Source organism: Malus domestica, chromosome 01, assembly GCF_042453785.1.
Source record: "Malus domestica chromosome 01, GDT2T_hap1".
In the NCBI taxonomy this organism is placed as follows: domain Eukaryota; kingdom Viridiplantae; phylum Streptophyta; class Magnoliopsida; order Rosales; family Rosaceae; genus Malus; species Malus domestica.
Genome location: NC_091661.1, coordinates 2,595,187 through 2,611,341, shown reverse-complemented (window position 1 = coordinate 2,611,341; position 16,155 = coordinate 2,595,187). Strand labels below are relative to the sequence as shown.

At 37.2% G+C, this 16,155-nt stretch overlaps 2 protein-coding genes and 1 long non-coding RNA gene across 3 annotated transcripts; 2 read left to right on the top strand and 1 right to left on the bottom strand.

Annotated features, from left to right (window-relative positions):
- The first annotated feature begins 891 nt into the window (after window positions 1-891).
- Window positions 892-3,189, top strand: LOC103401220 (psbP domain-containing protein 2, chloroplastic). Its single transcript, XM_008340238.4, has 3 exons — window positions 892-1,547; window positions 1,692-1,847; window positions 2,781-3,189. The coding sequence occupies exons 1-3, from the start codon at window positions 1,203-1,205 to the stop codon at window positions 3,039-3,041; spliced, it is 762 nt and encodes a 253-aa protein (XP_008338460.1). The 5' UTR covers window positions 892-1,202; the 3' UTR covers window positions 3,042-3,189.
- Window positions 1,598-2,251, bottom strand: LOC139196410 (uncharacterized). Its single transcript, XR_011581301.1, has 2 exons — window positions 2,103-2,251; window positions 1,598-1,957 (listed from the first exon to the last, which is right to left on the bottom strand). It is a non-coding gene; the product is annotated as an uncharacterized lncRNA (long non-coding RNA).
- Window positions 3,190-5,099: 1,910 nt separating the features above from the next.
- On the top strand, window positions 5,100-8,599 carry LOC103402119 (amino-acid permease BAT1 homolog). The gene is made up of 7 exons (XM_008341173.4): window positions 5,100-5,466; window positions 5,630-5,812; window positions 5,975-6,094; window positions 6,179-6,370; window positions 6,744-7,049; window positions 7,139-7,321; window positions 7,876-8,599. The coding sequence occupies exons 1-7, from the start codon at window positions 5,365-5,367 to the stop codon at window positions 8,365-8,367; spliced, it is 1,578 nt and encodes a 525-aa protein (XP_008339395.1). The 5' UTR covers window positions 5,100-5,364; the 3' UTR covers window positions 8,368-8,599.
- Window positions 8,600-16,155: the final 7,556 nt, after the last annotated feature.

The window sequence follows — 16,155 nt, the reverse complement described above, 5'->3', positions numbered from 1 at the left end:
GATCTGTTGCTCTTTTTGCTTCTAATACGTTATGTTGTGCTTCTGTGTTCTTATATTTACTAATAAATGAAGGGTGTTCAAGATAACAAAGATAAAACTTTTTCTCCTTTGAAGTCTTGCTAATTCTTTTTGAAATATATGCTAATCTTCTCTTTGTTCTAGTTATAGTTGGGTGTCTTGGACAATAGATACCTAGTGGTTGTGGTTGACAAGGTCTACAAGGACAATAACGTACTTATAAGGCTTTAGAGGCTGAACTCAAAGGTACGAAGAACTTAGAGGTATCTTGGTTAATATCCAGTTATTTGTATGGCAATCATTCAACTATAATTGAGTGCTCGAACAAAGCCTGATCGTCAGTTTAGTAGGTCAATAATATAGTCCAATTATGTTTTCTTGTTTTGGATTAGAAGTCTAATTAAAAGAACACACTAAAAGAAAGAAAAAAAAATTACTTAAGACTTAGAGATTGCTTGAATGTGTACACTTAAACTTTAAGTGATATACAGAAGATAATTACAAAGTGTTTCCAAGAAAAGTTTACAAAGGATGCTAGGAAGGCTTCAGATGCTCTATGCTTGAGTGTTTGCAGATTGAGGTGTGGTAGTCTTGTGTAGGTGTTGGAGTTTAAGTGTTTATGTGTTGTTTATAGTGAACGAAACTCCATTTTTATACCTATATGGGAGTGCTAGATTACGAAAGAAAAAACTTCACAGATGGAATGGTGTAAAATATCTTTAACTTTTTTACACTGTTTCTAAAGTTTGTCAAAGTTTGCCCCCTTTTTTTTTTTTTTTTTTTTGTGGCTGCCTTGGTTTTGTCTTCTTTTCTTCTTTTGCATTTGCTTTAATAAAGACCATGTAATTTTTTGTGCATGCTTGTCTACTTGCTACAACCACTTTTGTATAACATTTATATATGTCTGATATCTTTTGTTTCTGATTTTATAAGGGACCAAGCTGTCTAAATACGTTGAAGAATGGTATAATTATTTTTGAAAACTTTTGTCCTAAAGGTTAAATGAAAGTTTCTAAGGACTTTTTATTAATTTCTCAAAAAATTTAGGTTTTAATATTGGATTATTCCCTCGGTACTGTAATGCACTGTGTTGGTTTTGGTTGATTGGCATCCACCGTTAGTATAGTGCAGTAGTTGGTTTTGGTTGGTTGATTGGCATCCTACCGTTAGTGAGTTGACTAGTGATGGCTTTGCACATTTGCGATTGCTCTGCCCTCTCAAACCACCACCACCCAATTCCTCCATTCTTCTCTTCTCCTTCTTCTTCTTGTTCTTCTTCTCCCAAACCCTCCTCCTCCTCGAAAAAACCAATGCCCAGAGCAGCTTGTTTGCTTCTTCAAAGACGCGCTGAATCTCATCCTCCAAATTATTTGAGCAGGAGAAGCCTCGGCCTCTCTGTTGTTGCCATTTTCTTAAATGGGTGTTTGCCCAACCTCCAAAACGCCATTCCTGCTCAGCAATTGGAGCTTCAGAGGTACACCGATTCCGACCAGGGTTTCACCCTCCTCCGCCCATCCTCTTGGTTAAAGGTAAAGCTTCCACCTTATGTACGCATATATATATATATATATATATATATATATATATATATATATTACACACACATGTATGAATAGAAGTGCATTTTGTTCTGTGAAATGACATTGACGATGGTAACTTATGGATGGTGTCAGGTTGATAAAGCGGGGGCAACTGTTCTGTTTGAAGAGCCAAACAATGGGAGCAATAATGTTGGCGTTGTCGTCAATCCGGTTCGCCTTACCACACTTGGAGAGTTCGGCAGTCCTCAATTTGTTGCTGATAAGCTTATACAAGCCGAAAGGCGCAAGGTCAGTATTTTTGCTTCCCTGTAATGTCAAATTATGCTGCCTACTATTGTCTTTTATGTCTGAAGTTGATGGTGGATGATGTTTGATTCCCACCTTGCACGGATCATTATCTGATTTTAGATTTGAGAAAAGCAAAAACAAAACCCATTAAATTGCGTGATTCTGTGTTGATATGATTAAATGCTAAAACAAAAACTGCATTTCGGAAACCCAAATGAATTAATGCCTGCTATAATATGATTGAACAGAACATACCAGCGATTTTTTTAACTGGGCGTCCGCATTTTGTTGAGGAATGGAGATTATGCCTATGTGACCCTTTGCATTTCGTTCTTGCATCCTCGAATAGGGTTAGGATAAGAAATTATTTGACTGTGTGAAGGATAAGTGTTTAGGGATGCACGTTTGACACGGAATTGTGTCCACTCAGAGTCTGAGGCGCCTAAAGTAGGCTTTTTCATTTCCAGTAAGCACTATTTTTGTCTTTGTTGGCATAAGAACAAGAACAGTGGATATGTTGATTTATACCCCTTTTTTTTAAAACAAAAAAAAAAGAAAGTTTCGGTGTTTTTTTTATATCAAAAGTAGATAAATTCAGGACAGGACCGTAACTGATGGCTGAAGTTTTAATTGTTCCACTCTGAATTTGAACTGCATGATTAAGGTACATGAGCTGTTCGTTGTTACTTGGGTTGGATACGCCCCTTTGGATCTATAAAGACCAAAAGGATAATTAGAATTTGAGGGTTTGAACATAATGATGGCCGTTTTGATCAAAAATACAAGTATGGCTGAATGATCCTGGATTGAACTTACAGTGGCTTCTCTTCTCTCTTTAATGTTATGTTTATATTTATTTTTTGCGTCTCATGTTTCTTGTCTTTGAAGTATTGAAACAGTCTGCTTAAGCACATCTTCTCTGTGTTCATACAGGAAAGTACAAAAGATGTTGTGGTTATTGGATATGCAGAGAGACCAGGCCAGGGTAGCCTTCAAGTATACGAGTTTGAGTATGAAGTCGATAGTACAAGAGGAGGGATGAAGAGGATATTTTCAGCTGCATTTGTGGCCTCAAAGAAGCTCTACCTCGTAAATATTACTTACTCAGATAAACCAGAGAGTCCTCTCGACTCCCATACAAGAACAATGCTAGAGCAAGTTCTTCATTCCTTTGATGTAGCACCTTTGACATAATTATCACTCCACTTTGTTCCGCCATGACTGCGCGCTTTACTATTTTTGCCCTTTGGCTCAAGTAAATACTTGTCTTGTCAACGTACTCTGAAAAAGAGCAAAATGGTATTTTGGAACTACATTGAATGAAAGTAATATGGTACCTGTATGTCTGATTTCCAAGGCATTGAACAAGGAACCACAAGACGACCGAGATCCGTCGCAAATCTGCGACGTCGCCTTCAACTATCTCAATGTCGTTACCGGATACAACAGCACGGTACAATACGTAGAAATAGAAAAGGTGTGCTTGTTTTTATCACGCATCCTCCCTTGTCGATTCCTCTCACAAATTCAGTAAGTTCTCCCCATCCTCTTTTTGCAAGTCCTCACCCACACAAAATAGAACTTGGGGCGCCAAGTAATGGGGCGGTGCTCTGGTGGTCTCTTTGCTTAGAAGTGAGAGATTTTATGTTCAAATCTCTTGGATGATGAATTTGATACCAAATTAAGCTGTCCATTATGTGGCTTAGTCGAACTCTCCCTCCTCCTAGTGTAAAAATATCGATGAAAAAAAAAAAAACAAAGAGTAATGGGGCGGTGCTGAGGTGCAGTGAATGGATGACTAGTGGTGGAGTGACTCTTAAGTTAAGGGATTTTTGTTGGGTATAACCTTGAATTACTATGCATTTGTTAAGAAGAGATTAAAATCTTTTTATCCACTTAGTACTACGGTCTTGTGATATTCTTCTTTACTTATAAAAGAGAGGTTTAGGTTCAAATCTGGTAGATAGCAAATTCGATACCAAATTCGGTTGTCCATTTTGCAGCTTAGCCGAACTTCTCTCTCTTTTTAGTGTAAAATATATAGTTGTATTTGTTTGTACCATACTTGACCAATCCTGAAACTACTGAGCACCGGTCAACGTTATACCGTCAAGGACCCAGAAGAGTTTCCCTCCAACCAGGAGGCCAATCACAGCGCGACACATGTCAACATCAGAAGCCAATCACAACACAACACGTGTCAATGTCAGAATGAAACTAGAAACTCTCTTATATAAATAGAGATCATTCTCTCACAATATTTCCTAATGTCATTTGTATTAAATCATGCACTTGTACTCACTAAAGAGAGCTTGAACCTGTGTACTTGTGTAAACCCTTCACAATTAATGAGAACTCCTCTACTCCGTGGACGTAGCCAATCTAGGTGAACCACGTACATCTTGTGTTTGCTTCCCTGTCCGTATCCATTTACATACTTATCCACACTAGTGACCGGAGCAATCTAGCGAAGGTCACAAACTTAACACTTTCTGTTGTACCAAAGTCCTTACTGATTTTGTGCATCAACAGTATTAAAAAAAATAATAATAATATAAGGAGACCCGATATGGTCGAATTGTCATTAGATCTCATTAGATCGGAATTGGATGATAAATCTTTTAAATGAAAGAAAAATATGGGTCAAGGATTTTTTATTTATTTTTAAATGAATGTGAAGCATGAAATCTGGCGTGTTAATAAATATACTGTGATGCACTCAGCAATTTGCGTGTTGACTTTCTTCAATTCTACATAGAGAATTCCAAAGCACACATCCAAATTTCCAATCCAACCTCACACAATGTGGTACATCACGTGTTCCTGTATAAATAATGTGTTATGTGTGTTAAAAAGTTAATAACTTAAAAATTAAAATTTTCCACCAGTTGCATAAAAATAAGTGGTGTATCATCCGTGTTCCCGTTATAACTAAAAATTTCTCTATTTTTCACAAATAAGCGATTGAGATTTAATAAGATTTAGCTAAATCTCGTCCGCTCATTAGTGTCTGTTGATGCTTAAGAGAATAAAGCTCGACGTATTATATATCTCTGTGCGTGTGCAGACTAAATACCAGGATAAAGAAAGCCAAACACTTGGGAAAAGCATAGAAAGCAAACACCTACGTGTGAAAGCGAGGTAGGGATTCCAGGGGAATGGAGCATCAGGAAATACAAAATTTGGCCGTTAGTGGGCATACATGTTGACTTGGAGGGATTTTTATTTGTTTAATAAGCGAAGTTCAAATCTGGCAACTCCTTTTGAGTTTTGCTGGAACAAGGCATCATCACCTCTCTCACTCTCTCTCTCTCTCTCTCTCTCTCTAGCTTGTTAATTTATTCCTTCCTAGTGTGAAAACCGAAAACTGAAAACCCAGTCATATATGAATATTCAACCATAAAGATAAAAGGGGTTGAAAAGTAAAACCTAGTTGCATATATATAAGCAGCTGCTTTGTTATTTGATTTTAGAGCTAAATAACCAGCAAGTCCATTATTCTTGAATATACATATCCATGGTGCACAACGAAGTAGATGCGTCACGGATACAAGAGATGGATTCAGGGGAAAGGCGCCTTAACGAGCTTGGTTACAAGCAAGAACTCAGACGAGAGATGGTCAGTTCACTACCTGCCTATAAATTATACATACATACATACATACATACATATATATATATATATAAAATGTTTTTCTGTTGCTTGCTTCTGCTGCATATCTAATTATCTCTGATGGAATCCTTCTTATTAACTCGAGCTTCATCAATTGATTGGATTGCAGACTTTGTTCAAAACTCTGGCAATTTCATTCTCGACAATGACACTTTTCACCGGAATTACTCCCTTGTATGGCTCAAGCCTTTTATATGCAGGTCCTGCAAGCCTTGTGTGGGGATGGGTGGTCGTTTCATTTTTCACTTGCTTTGTAGGAGTTGCCATGGCAGAGATCTGCTCCTCTTTCCCGGTTTGTCCGCCCTCGTCACTTTTCCATTTCCAAATCCTTTTTATATGTATATACACACATTATACATGCACTCGAGCAGTTGTTAGCATATCCTCTTAATTACTGATAATTTTCATTCCCAGACAACTTACTTCCTCTTTGCTTGGTCGAAACTTGAAACAGACTACAGGTTCTCTTTACTTCTGGGCTGCCCATTTAGCCGGCCCCAAATGGGGTCCATTTGCCTCATGGTGCTGCGCTTGGCTTGAGACGGTAGGCCTCATTGCCGGCATAGGCACTCAGGTACTAATCTTTGAACTTTGAGAGAAGAAATTGGTGAAGTATCAGTTTAATTTTGAGCTAAATAATTTTAACTTGATTTGAAAGGCATATGCAGGATCGCAAACGCTGCAAAGTATCATTTTGTTATCCACTGGGACAAATAAAGATGGAGGATATCTTGCGCCAAAATGGCTATTCTTATGCATGTACATTGGACTCACTGTTATATGGGCGTTTCTCAACACATTTGCGCTAGAAGTAATTGCCTTTATTGACATAATCTCGATATGGTGGCAGGTAAAATCATATTCCGGTTACTTGCGTGCTTCTTTGTCATTTTGTTTGGGAAGTTAGCATATATGATAACTGTACTGTATACTGTGATTGATACTATATTAACATCAGAAGTTGCTTGTTCTTCATATACCTTTATGAATAAAAACGCATGTATAAAAAGCAGTCAGAAGATATACACAGTTGGAGAACAAAAATATGATTTAATCGTAATGCAGAATCCCTTTTTCAATATTAAGTGTATATGCGCAGTATGAAGAATCATTTCCAATACGTTTTCTTTCAAATTTGCAGATAAACTTTCGTTTTGTCTGTTGTGAAATTGATTAGTAACGTTATCTGATATGAAACATTGGTTTCAAATTTTTGTTGGCAGGTCATTGGAGGGCTGGTTATTGTGATAACACTTCCCCTGGTAGCAATGACGACACAGTCAGCATCATATGTGTTCACAAATTTCGAAGTGGCTTCTGAGCAGACTGGGATATCAAGCAAACCTTATGCAGTGATTCTATCCTTTCTTGTTAGTCAGTATTCATTATATGGATATGATGCTGCAGCACATCTAACTGAAGAAACCAAGGGAGCAGACAAGAACGGTCCTATTGCTATTCTATCTAGCATTGCTATCATATCAGTGTTTGGGTGGGCATACATCTTGGCTCTTACTTTCAGCATTCAGGTACGATATCTAATGGCTAATTTTAGTCTAATCCTTGTCGAGCAACTCACAAATGGACACTGAGCTGAGACTCCAAATTTTTCACTCAGGACTTTAGCTACCTATATGATCCAACCAACGAGACTGCTGGAACATTTGTGCCAGCTCAAATACTCTATGATGCATTTCATGGGAGGTATCAGAGTTCCACAGGAGCAATCATTTTACTATGCATCATTTGGGCTTCATTCTTCTTCGGTGGGCTTTCAATTACCACTAGTGCTGCCAGAGTGGTAAATACCCTTGCCTTTTTTCTCCTAAAATGCCATAATTGTTTTGTTCGCTTTCGGAGCTCAGAAGCTTGATATTAGATTTACTAAAGCAATCTGCTGGGCACTGCTAAAACAATTTTTTACGGTTCAGGCTGTTTACTACCTTGCGCGTTGGTGATTCTTTTATCTCTAGTCTGTTTTTCTGTATTGAGATTTTACATATTCATCCGAAAGCACATGATTACATATAGAATAGTCTTCTATTTGCTGATCATTTGCTCGTAAAGGTTTTGGTGTGGCTCTTCATAGCTTGAATTTGAATGGTTGAGCATGAGGGAAAAGAATAACTTTTTAACAAATATCTTCTGTTTTAATCAGTATGAATAATCTGTGAACATCCCAAAATGCAACTTTTAGGCTACAAAGACTGAATATGTGCTTCTAAATTGTATGACAAAAAAATGGGAATTAGTTGCTTTTATCTCCATTACGCAGTTAGAATTATACTCTATCCTTAACCGTCTTAAATTGTCTTCTTTTCGATAGTAGTATTGAAATTCAAATGGTATTTTCAGGTATATGCTCTATCACGAGACCAAGGTATTCCATTTTCGTCTGTATGGAAAAAATTGCACCCGAAACACAAAGTTCCTTCAAATGCAGTGTGGCTCTGTGCAGCGATCTGCATTCTCCTCGGACTTCCAATCTTGAAAGTCAATGTAGTCTTCACTGCCATAACTTCGATATGTACAATTGGATGGGTAGGAGGATATGCAGTTCCAATCTTTGCAAGATTGGTAATGCCTGAGAAGAACTTCAACGCTGGACCATTTTACTTGGGGAAAGCTAGAAGGCCAATTTGCTTGGTTGCCTTCCTGTGGATTTGTTATACCTGTTCGGTCTTCCTCCTCCCGACTTTCTACCCAATTACTTGGAATACATTCAATTATGCACCTGTTGCTTTGAGTGTGGGATTGGGTCTAGTAATGCTTTGGTGGATGTTGGATGCAAGGAAATGGTTCAAAGGACCTGTTAGAAACATTGAAACTGAAAACGGAAAGGTATGAACTTTCATTCCCGAAGTTTGATCATCTTCCGGAAGTAGATTCGAAACTTTCCTAGCATTCTGTAGCTTCTTATGTCTCTGTCTTTTTGCACTTCAAATCTAGGATCACTAAGCAATCCTCCATTTGATGAGGAGGCATGTAAGTATGTAACTTGAAAGAACCGGAAACCGAGCATTCGTTGTCACTCTAAGCTCGCGGCTTAGTGTGCCTATATATATTACTATTTGATGGATATAGATATATATATATATATATATATATTGTCATTTAATTCTATAACTTCCAGTGAGAGGATCAATATGGTAGATTAAACAATATATCCTACTAATCAAATAAAATTTTAACATAAAATGGATAACACATGATCCATTTAATGTTCCACCTCGCGAAGACTGTCACATTGATGGATGAAGGGTAGGTTGGGCTACTTTCTATATTTGGCAATTGATTTTATGGTGAACCGTCAACTTTTGTCAAAGACCAAAGAATAAATGGCAGGTATTCTTATGAAGGCCGGAATTTAGTAGTATGTTTTATAACTCACTTGACAAGTTGATGACTTTTGGATAGATATATATAGGAAGCCTTTAAAGGAAGGGATCCTCTTTTTTTCATAAAAATGGAAATTAGTTGTGGGGTCCACACGACATCGAATTTTAACGATTCGAACATCTATTTTTCAAGTTGCACCTCATAGATCACCCTTACAAAATCTTAGCCAAATCGGAAATATTTAAGACATTTAATTGGGTTAAAAAAAATTAACGAAAACTTTGTTATATAAGAAACAATGAAATTTTATCTTGATAATTAAGTAGGCAAATGATTTTGGATTGAATTGAATTTTTTGCAAGTATGATTTATGAATCGAGACTTACAAACTAGACTTGTTTGAATTGTTGAAGTTCGATGTGGAGTGGACCCCACACCTAGTCCTCATTTTTTGGAAAAAATGAAGATCCCTTTGCATAAAGGGCCTATATATATAAAATGGGGATTCCTTTGCATAAAAGGCCTATATAAGCTAACAGTTTGCATTTTAAGGGTTTAAGCTATTTTGAAATACAGGGTTTAAGCTCAAACATGAAATGATCATTGGCGGTGGGAAAGCAAACTATACATGTAAAGGATAAATTAGCTTTAGGTTGTCAACACGTCTCTTGCAAAAGGTTACATTTGCTTTCTGTACTTTAACTTACATACAAAAATCCCGACGACGACGAAATGCAAAAATGCTTTCTTTACTTGACTTACATTTGCTTTCTGTACTTATTCTATATCTACTTTCCTTATTGTTTGTTAAATTTAATATTTGTGGTTGTTAGTATCATTTAATTTGTAAAATGGCTCGTAGTTTGAATCAATCAAAATTGAGAGGCTCAATAATATCAATCATCATATTCGGAAGAGAAGGGTTACTTATCTTCTTACCCACCAAAAAACTCTGTATACAATTCAAGATGAGGCACTCGTCTAGGATTCTCGTGCTTTTACAAAGTGGGAGAAGGATAATGAAATGGCTCGTGCCACAATTCTCAACCATATGGAAGATGATTTGATTCCTCTGTATGAGGGATACACAAACTGCAAAGGAGATGATGGATATACTTAAAGACAAGTACGGTCCCAAATCTCAAACTTATATTCAATTACTTCTTGAGAAGTACAACGGGACACGTATGTCTGAGAATGATATCATGGTGGATCGTATTACCAAGATGGAGATTATGGCAAGAGATCTTTCTGATGTTGGTCATCCTATTTCTGATGAAATACAAGTCTCGATACTTACGAATAATTTACCGAAGTTGTGGGATCATGTAGTAACTGCTTTGACATATGGTCAAAAGGAGTTTACCATAACCACATTATCTGCAATGTTGGCTACAGAGGAAGTTAGAATGAATCAGAGGAAGGAAAATGACTAGATTAATAGAGATGGCAGTCTTCTACTAGCTGAAAGTTCACAAAGTAAGCCACAAAAGAATAACAAAGAAAGTTGATATTCTCACCCGAGTATCTTATTTCTCCACCTACCATTTAATAAAAAGGAAAACTAATGAAAATGGTTTGAAAAATTTTAGTTTTAATAAAAAAACATGTTATAAGTTTTGTTTAATAATTAGTACAAGACCCATATTAAAGCAATCTAACTAAAAGTGGCCAAACTGTAAGAAATTATGATTTGTGGATTTTACCCTTAGGTTGAGTTGCTTTATTATTTCTTCAGTTCAATTTTCTTGTTAAGCTCTTTTTTGCTGGGGTTGGTTGAAGGATTTGAGAACCATAATTTCGAGTTCTTATCAATTTGAACGTGATAGTCGTTTCAACATTTGAAGTGCTGATCAAATTGAATGTGAGCGTTGCTTTTCATATCGTCCGTCATTATTCGTACTGTATTCGAGGTAATTTTTTCTAGATTTTCGTCTTTAATGGAGTTCATCTTTGTTTTGCAAATCTTCTTCTTTTTATTTGAAACAGAAATATAGATCTTGGTGCTATTTATTTTATTGTTTTGTATTGTTTTTTTTTTAAATGCGGGTCATTATTCATAGCATATTCGTGGTACTGTTTTTCAATTTTTCTTCATCGGCGATATTCATCGTTTATTTCTCCAGAAAATAAATTTGAGATTTGCAAGTTCTTCAAGTTGTGTTTCTTTATTAAATTTGAGAACTGCATATTATTCAATTTCATATTTATTTTGTTGATAATTGTATATGAGTTGCAGAAGGTTTTTTCTCGTTTCGAGGATATAGCGTTAGCTTTTGGTTTAGTTTTTCTAGATACAGTGTTTTTTTTTGTTCTTTTTTCCATAAACAGTTTTTGTTTTTGTTCATTTTTTCCAGAAGCATTGTTATCTTTTGGTTCGGGTTTCCAGAAACAGTTTTATGTTTGCGTTTTTTTTTTTTTGTAAACAGTTTTAGGTTTGTTCAGTTGTTTAAGAAACAATGTTATTTTTTTGTTCCGGTTTTCCAGAAACAGTTTATGTTTTGGTTCTTTTTCCATATTCCAGTTTTAGTTTTTGTTCAATTGTTCGAGACATAGTGTTAATTTTGGTTTCGATTTTCCAAAAACAATTTTTGTTGTGGTTGTTTTTTTCATAAACAGTTATAGTTTTTGTTCAGTTGTTCCATAAATAGTGTTATCTTTTGGTTAGGGTTTTCCATAAACAATTTTAGTTTTTGTTCAGTTGTTCCCGAAACAGTATTATCTTTTGGTTCAGGATTTCCAAAAACAGTTCTATGTTTTGGTTCTTTTTTCCATAACCAGTTTTAATTTTTGTTCAGTTGTTCTAGAAACAATGTTATTTTGTTGTACATTTTTCAGATACAGTGTTAATATTATATATGTTCATTTAATATTTGTCACAGCCCGTCCTGAGAATTTATTATCGTGGTTATGAAAAGACATATTTACACTTGAGCGTTTGTGACATCGTGGGGCTATGTGTGGTTGAGGACCAATGTGTTAAGTCCCTATTATTTTGGACCCAATTGGAAGTAAGAAAATTATTAGTTGTGATTGGTGACTTTGGACCACACACACACACCCATAACCTTCTCTCTCTTCCCTCCCGTGTTCTCTCTCTATCTCTCAGACTCTCTCTCTCCTTCGAAATCGTATGGATTCAAACCCAAAACCCTTTGAATCGTGACGGATCGAGGATTTTAAGACCACCATTGTGTTCATGAGGACCATATGAGTCTTGGGGTACACATTCCAAGTAAGAACTCCATCGTTTTCACGTCGAAACCATAACCTCGATTTGAGGTACTATTCATGCTCACGTAAAATGTTGATTTTTATGGAATTTCAAGACCATAGGAAGTTTTAGGAGGTTCTAAGGAGGCTCGGAGTGCTTTGTTGGAAAGATTTAGATGTCGAGATAGCTAGTTTCGAAGTTGGCCGATTTCCTCGAATTTCTCCGGCGAGGTTCTGTGGTTTTTGGAGCTTTAAACAGGTATAACGTTGTTCTACTCATCTCCAGATTTTTATTGGTATAAATTTCATGAAAAATGGTTCAGAAACGAGCAAGAAAGAGGCAGTTAGAGGTCTGCCCAGAATCCGGCGCCGGCGACGCTGTTCTGGCGTCTAGAGGTTGAAGGTGATGCGCGTGAGGGCGCATGAGCCACAGAAAAATTATTCTAAATATATCGCGATGTTCTTAAGGTTGTGTAGGTCACGTTGGTATATTCAAATACAAAAATTGAGCAATGTATGAGAAGTAATTAGCTAGTTTTGTATATATGCCTTAAAATAACGTTTTTATAGTTAATTCGCATATAGGTGAGACTTATCCCGAGGACGAGCGTATCCACGGGCGACTGGGGGGTTACGACCCATCGACATACTAGTGAGTGAACTTTTGTTTTTAGTATATACTTATATACTTGATATATTCCCCAGAAATGCATTTTTAAGAAAGTATGCTTTGAAATAATATGACAAATACTTTTATATTCTGAATATGCATTTCATGGTTGCATATATATATAAATGTGGTGTTGTGGAGGCACAGGTAAGTTCAGGTAAATTATGTTTGGTTATATGAATCATCCATGATATGATATGTGATTGAATAATGTTGAGCTCATAAAACTGCACCTAGGGTGATTGTGATTTAGCTAGAGATGTGAAGTACGTGCCTGTTTATTTACGTCACCTCCCGCACTATATGCTCATTTTGGATCCAACTTAAGTGCACAATCTTGTTGTACATACCTTATTTATGGTTCCGACTCGTAGGTGACTAGCAATTTATCGCCCGACTATTATGAGAGAATAGAATTGAGCATAATTATATTACATCCAATCTTGTCGTATAGACCCCTTAATAGTGGTTCCGACTTATGTGCAGTATATTGCCGTATAGGTCATTGTAGTGACTCCGACTAGATTGACTTTTGAGCTATGAATTCAGTCGTACAGACTACCACAGGGGTTTCGGCTAACATATCATATTTCTATGAAATCATTCTTACCTGGATTGGTTACTTTGTTATATTTTGGCCTGGCGTACATATGAATATGATTATGTGAAGCATGAATTGAATTGTTATGATTTTAGATATATATATATATATATATATATATATATATATATATATATATATGTATATGCTTATATCTTGATTCTGGGAAAATTATACATGTTTTATAGCGAGGGGTTAGATATGTTGATAAATGAAATGGTTTTGTAAAACATTTGTTTTTACCCACTCAAGGTTTTAAGTAAGCTTGCTGTTGGTGGCTTTAGGACATCGGCAGTTCTGACTTATCTAAATAATAGTAGGACATTCCGAGTACTATATAACTAGTACTTATCCTACTGGACTGCACCTAGACTTTATGCTCTGATTAGGAATGTTTACTGTTGTAACTAACTCCTATCACTTTCTGTTTAGTAGTGCACTCTAGTAATTTGGTTTTCTATTACTCATATAATTTTTATCATTATCGATTCTGCACTGTGCACATGGCTACGTCACTCTCACGTGACGGCCAACATGCCTTGATCTCGGTCGAGGTGTGTCAGTTTGGTATCAAAGCCTAGGTTTAGCAGTCATGTATAATTCTTGAATATTCTAATCCTTGTGATGTCTTATGTCAGAACTATGCCGCCTCGTAGGGAGCCCCGTCAATCAGTTGAATCTAGTTTCCCTAATATTGCTTAATTAGGGGAAGCTATAGTTTCTGCCATTCAGACAGCATTCCGTACTCCTCATAGGACACCTCTTAAGACAGTTCATAATCTGAAGTTGACTCACTTCACGGGAAATGAAGGTCATGAGGGGGCAGAAAAATGGCTAAATCATGTGGAGAAGACCTTTCAGGTGATGCAGAGTTAGGGGAATCTTTCTTCTGTTAAGTGGGTCAAGATGACTACCTGGTTTTTGGGAGAAAAACCTGCATCCTGGTGGAGACAAGAGTCTTACCAGATGACCCCATAAGAGATTGCAGACTGGGGAGTGTTTAAGGAGCTGTTTCAGAAAAGGTTCATTCCTTCTGCGTATATCGATCTTAAGAAACAGGAGTTTACTCATATGAGGCAAGGAAAAATGTCCGCTAATGAGTATTATAGGATGTTTAATGATCTGTCGAGATATGATCCAGAGGTTGCTGCTAATCCGGTAGATATGCTTTGCCGTTTCAGTTTGGGTACTAAGAAAAAATGGCTTTCCATAGCGACATCGACTCACTGTGCCTCTTACCAGGAGTTTTATGAGATTCTACTGAGGATTGAGGCCTCAGATAACATGCCTAGCAAGAGTGAGGATGAGGAAGGAAAGATTGGGGGCCAGAGACGAGATGACAAAGGAAAAAACCAAGCATTTCAGGGACCCCGCAAGACCCAGAACTTTAAGAGGTGTGGTGGCAGTTCCAGCTCTTCTAGCAGAGGAAAGGTGGTAGATTTAGTGGAGGCCCTGGGTTCCAGAGGCAGAGAGATTTTGGTGGTCTAGGTGGATCTGGTGCTCCCTTATGCAGCAGGTGTAATAATCGGCATTTTGAGGAGTGTAGGAGAGGCAATGGATATTTTTCTTGTGGACAAATGGGTCATAGGGTTGCCCAATGCCCTCAGAATCAGCAGAGACCCCATCAGCTTTCTTTCTCACCACCTACACTAACCCAGTAAGCTTCAGGATATGGTGATTATTCTCAGACTGGACGAAGAGGTGCCTACCACTACCAGGGCGACTCTGCTCCCTACACCTCAGGGCAGTAGCAGTACTCTCAGGATAATTTGTATCAGAGTGGGTATCCTCAGTATTATGGAGGATTTATGTCTTATCAGCCTCATTCAGCTGGAGGATCTCAGTGGTACCAAAGGGGATAGCCCCAGCAGGGAGAGATTGCTGCTAGTAGTGCAGGATCTTCGAGGTAGTCAGGTCAGCAGAAGTAGGGATGTGGTATTCATGCCAACATAAGTCGCGGCGGACGACAGCAGAATCAGGGGCATATCCACAACATGTCACTGCAAGATGCCCAGAAAAATCCAGATTTAATCATGGGTACGTTAAATATTCTTGGTCATTTTGCTAGAGTATTAATTGATTGTGGTGCTACACATTATGTTATTTCTCATACATTTGCTCAAGTGACACAACCTCATCCTACACCTCTAGGATATAATTTAGAATTTTCTATCCCTAGAGGGGATAGATGTTTTATGGATCAGGTATATCCAGGATGTCCAGTGATAGTAGAGGATATTATTATGCTGGCTAATCTTATGTTGTTGGATATTATGGATTTTGATGTGATTTTGCGCACTAATTAGTTGCACTATAATCGTGCCAAGATAGATTGTTATGGGAAGACAGTTACATTTCATTGTCCTGGATTCCCTGAAGTTACGTTTGTAGGAGAGCCTAGTGGGGTGAGGCATGGTATTATTTCAGCCATGAAAGCAAAGAGACTATTGTCAAAAGGTTGTCAGGGATATTTAGCTCATGTGGTGCTGAATGATGATGCTCCTAGTAGTGTGGAGAATGTTCGGGTGGTCAGATATTTTCCGAATGTATTCCCTGAGGCTAAAGCTAGTGGATAAATGTGGTGATGTGTAGGCACAGGTAAGTTCAATTAAATTATGTTTGGTTATATGAATCATCCATGATATGATATGTGACTGAATAATGTTGAGCTCATAAAACTGCACCTAGGGTGATTGTGATTTGGCCAGAGATGTGAAGTACATGCCTATTTATTTACATCACCTCCCGCACTATATGCTCATTTTGGATCCAACTTAAGTGCATAGTCTTGTCGTACAGACTTTATTTATGG

Bases quoted from the DNA above. Each gene is read 5' to 3' on its own strand.
- LOC103401220 (XM_008340238.4), top strand. From the start codon at position 1,203: ATGGCTTTGCACATTTGCGATTGCTCTGCCCTCTCAAACCACCACCAC. The intron at 1,548-1,691 runs GTAAAGCTTCCA...GGATGGTGTCAG, and splicing joins GCCCATCCTCTTGGTTAAAG to GTTGATAAAGCGGGGGCAAC. The intron at 1,848-2,780 runs GTCAGTATTTTT...GTGTTCATACAG, and splicing joins TACAAGCCGAAAGGCGCAAG to GAAAGTACAAAAGATGTTGT.
- LOC103402119 (XM_008341173.4), top strand. From the start codon at position 5,365: ATGGTGCACAACGAAGTAGATGCGTCACGGATACAAGAGATGGATTCA. The intron at 5,467-5,629 runs GTCAGTTCACTA...ATTGGATTGCAG, and splicing joins AAGAACTCAGACGAGAGATG to ACTTTGTTCAAAACTCTGGC. The intron at 6,371-6,743 runs GTAAAATCATAT...TTTTGTTGGCAG, and splicing joins TAATCTCGATATGGTGGCAG to GTCATTGGAGGGCTGGTTAT.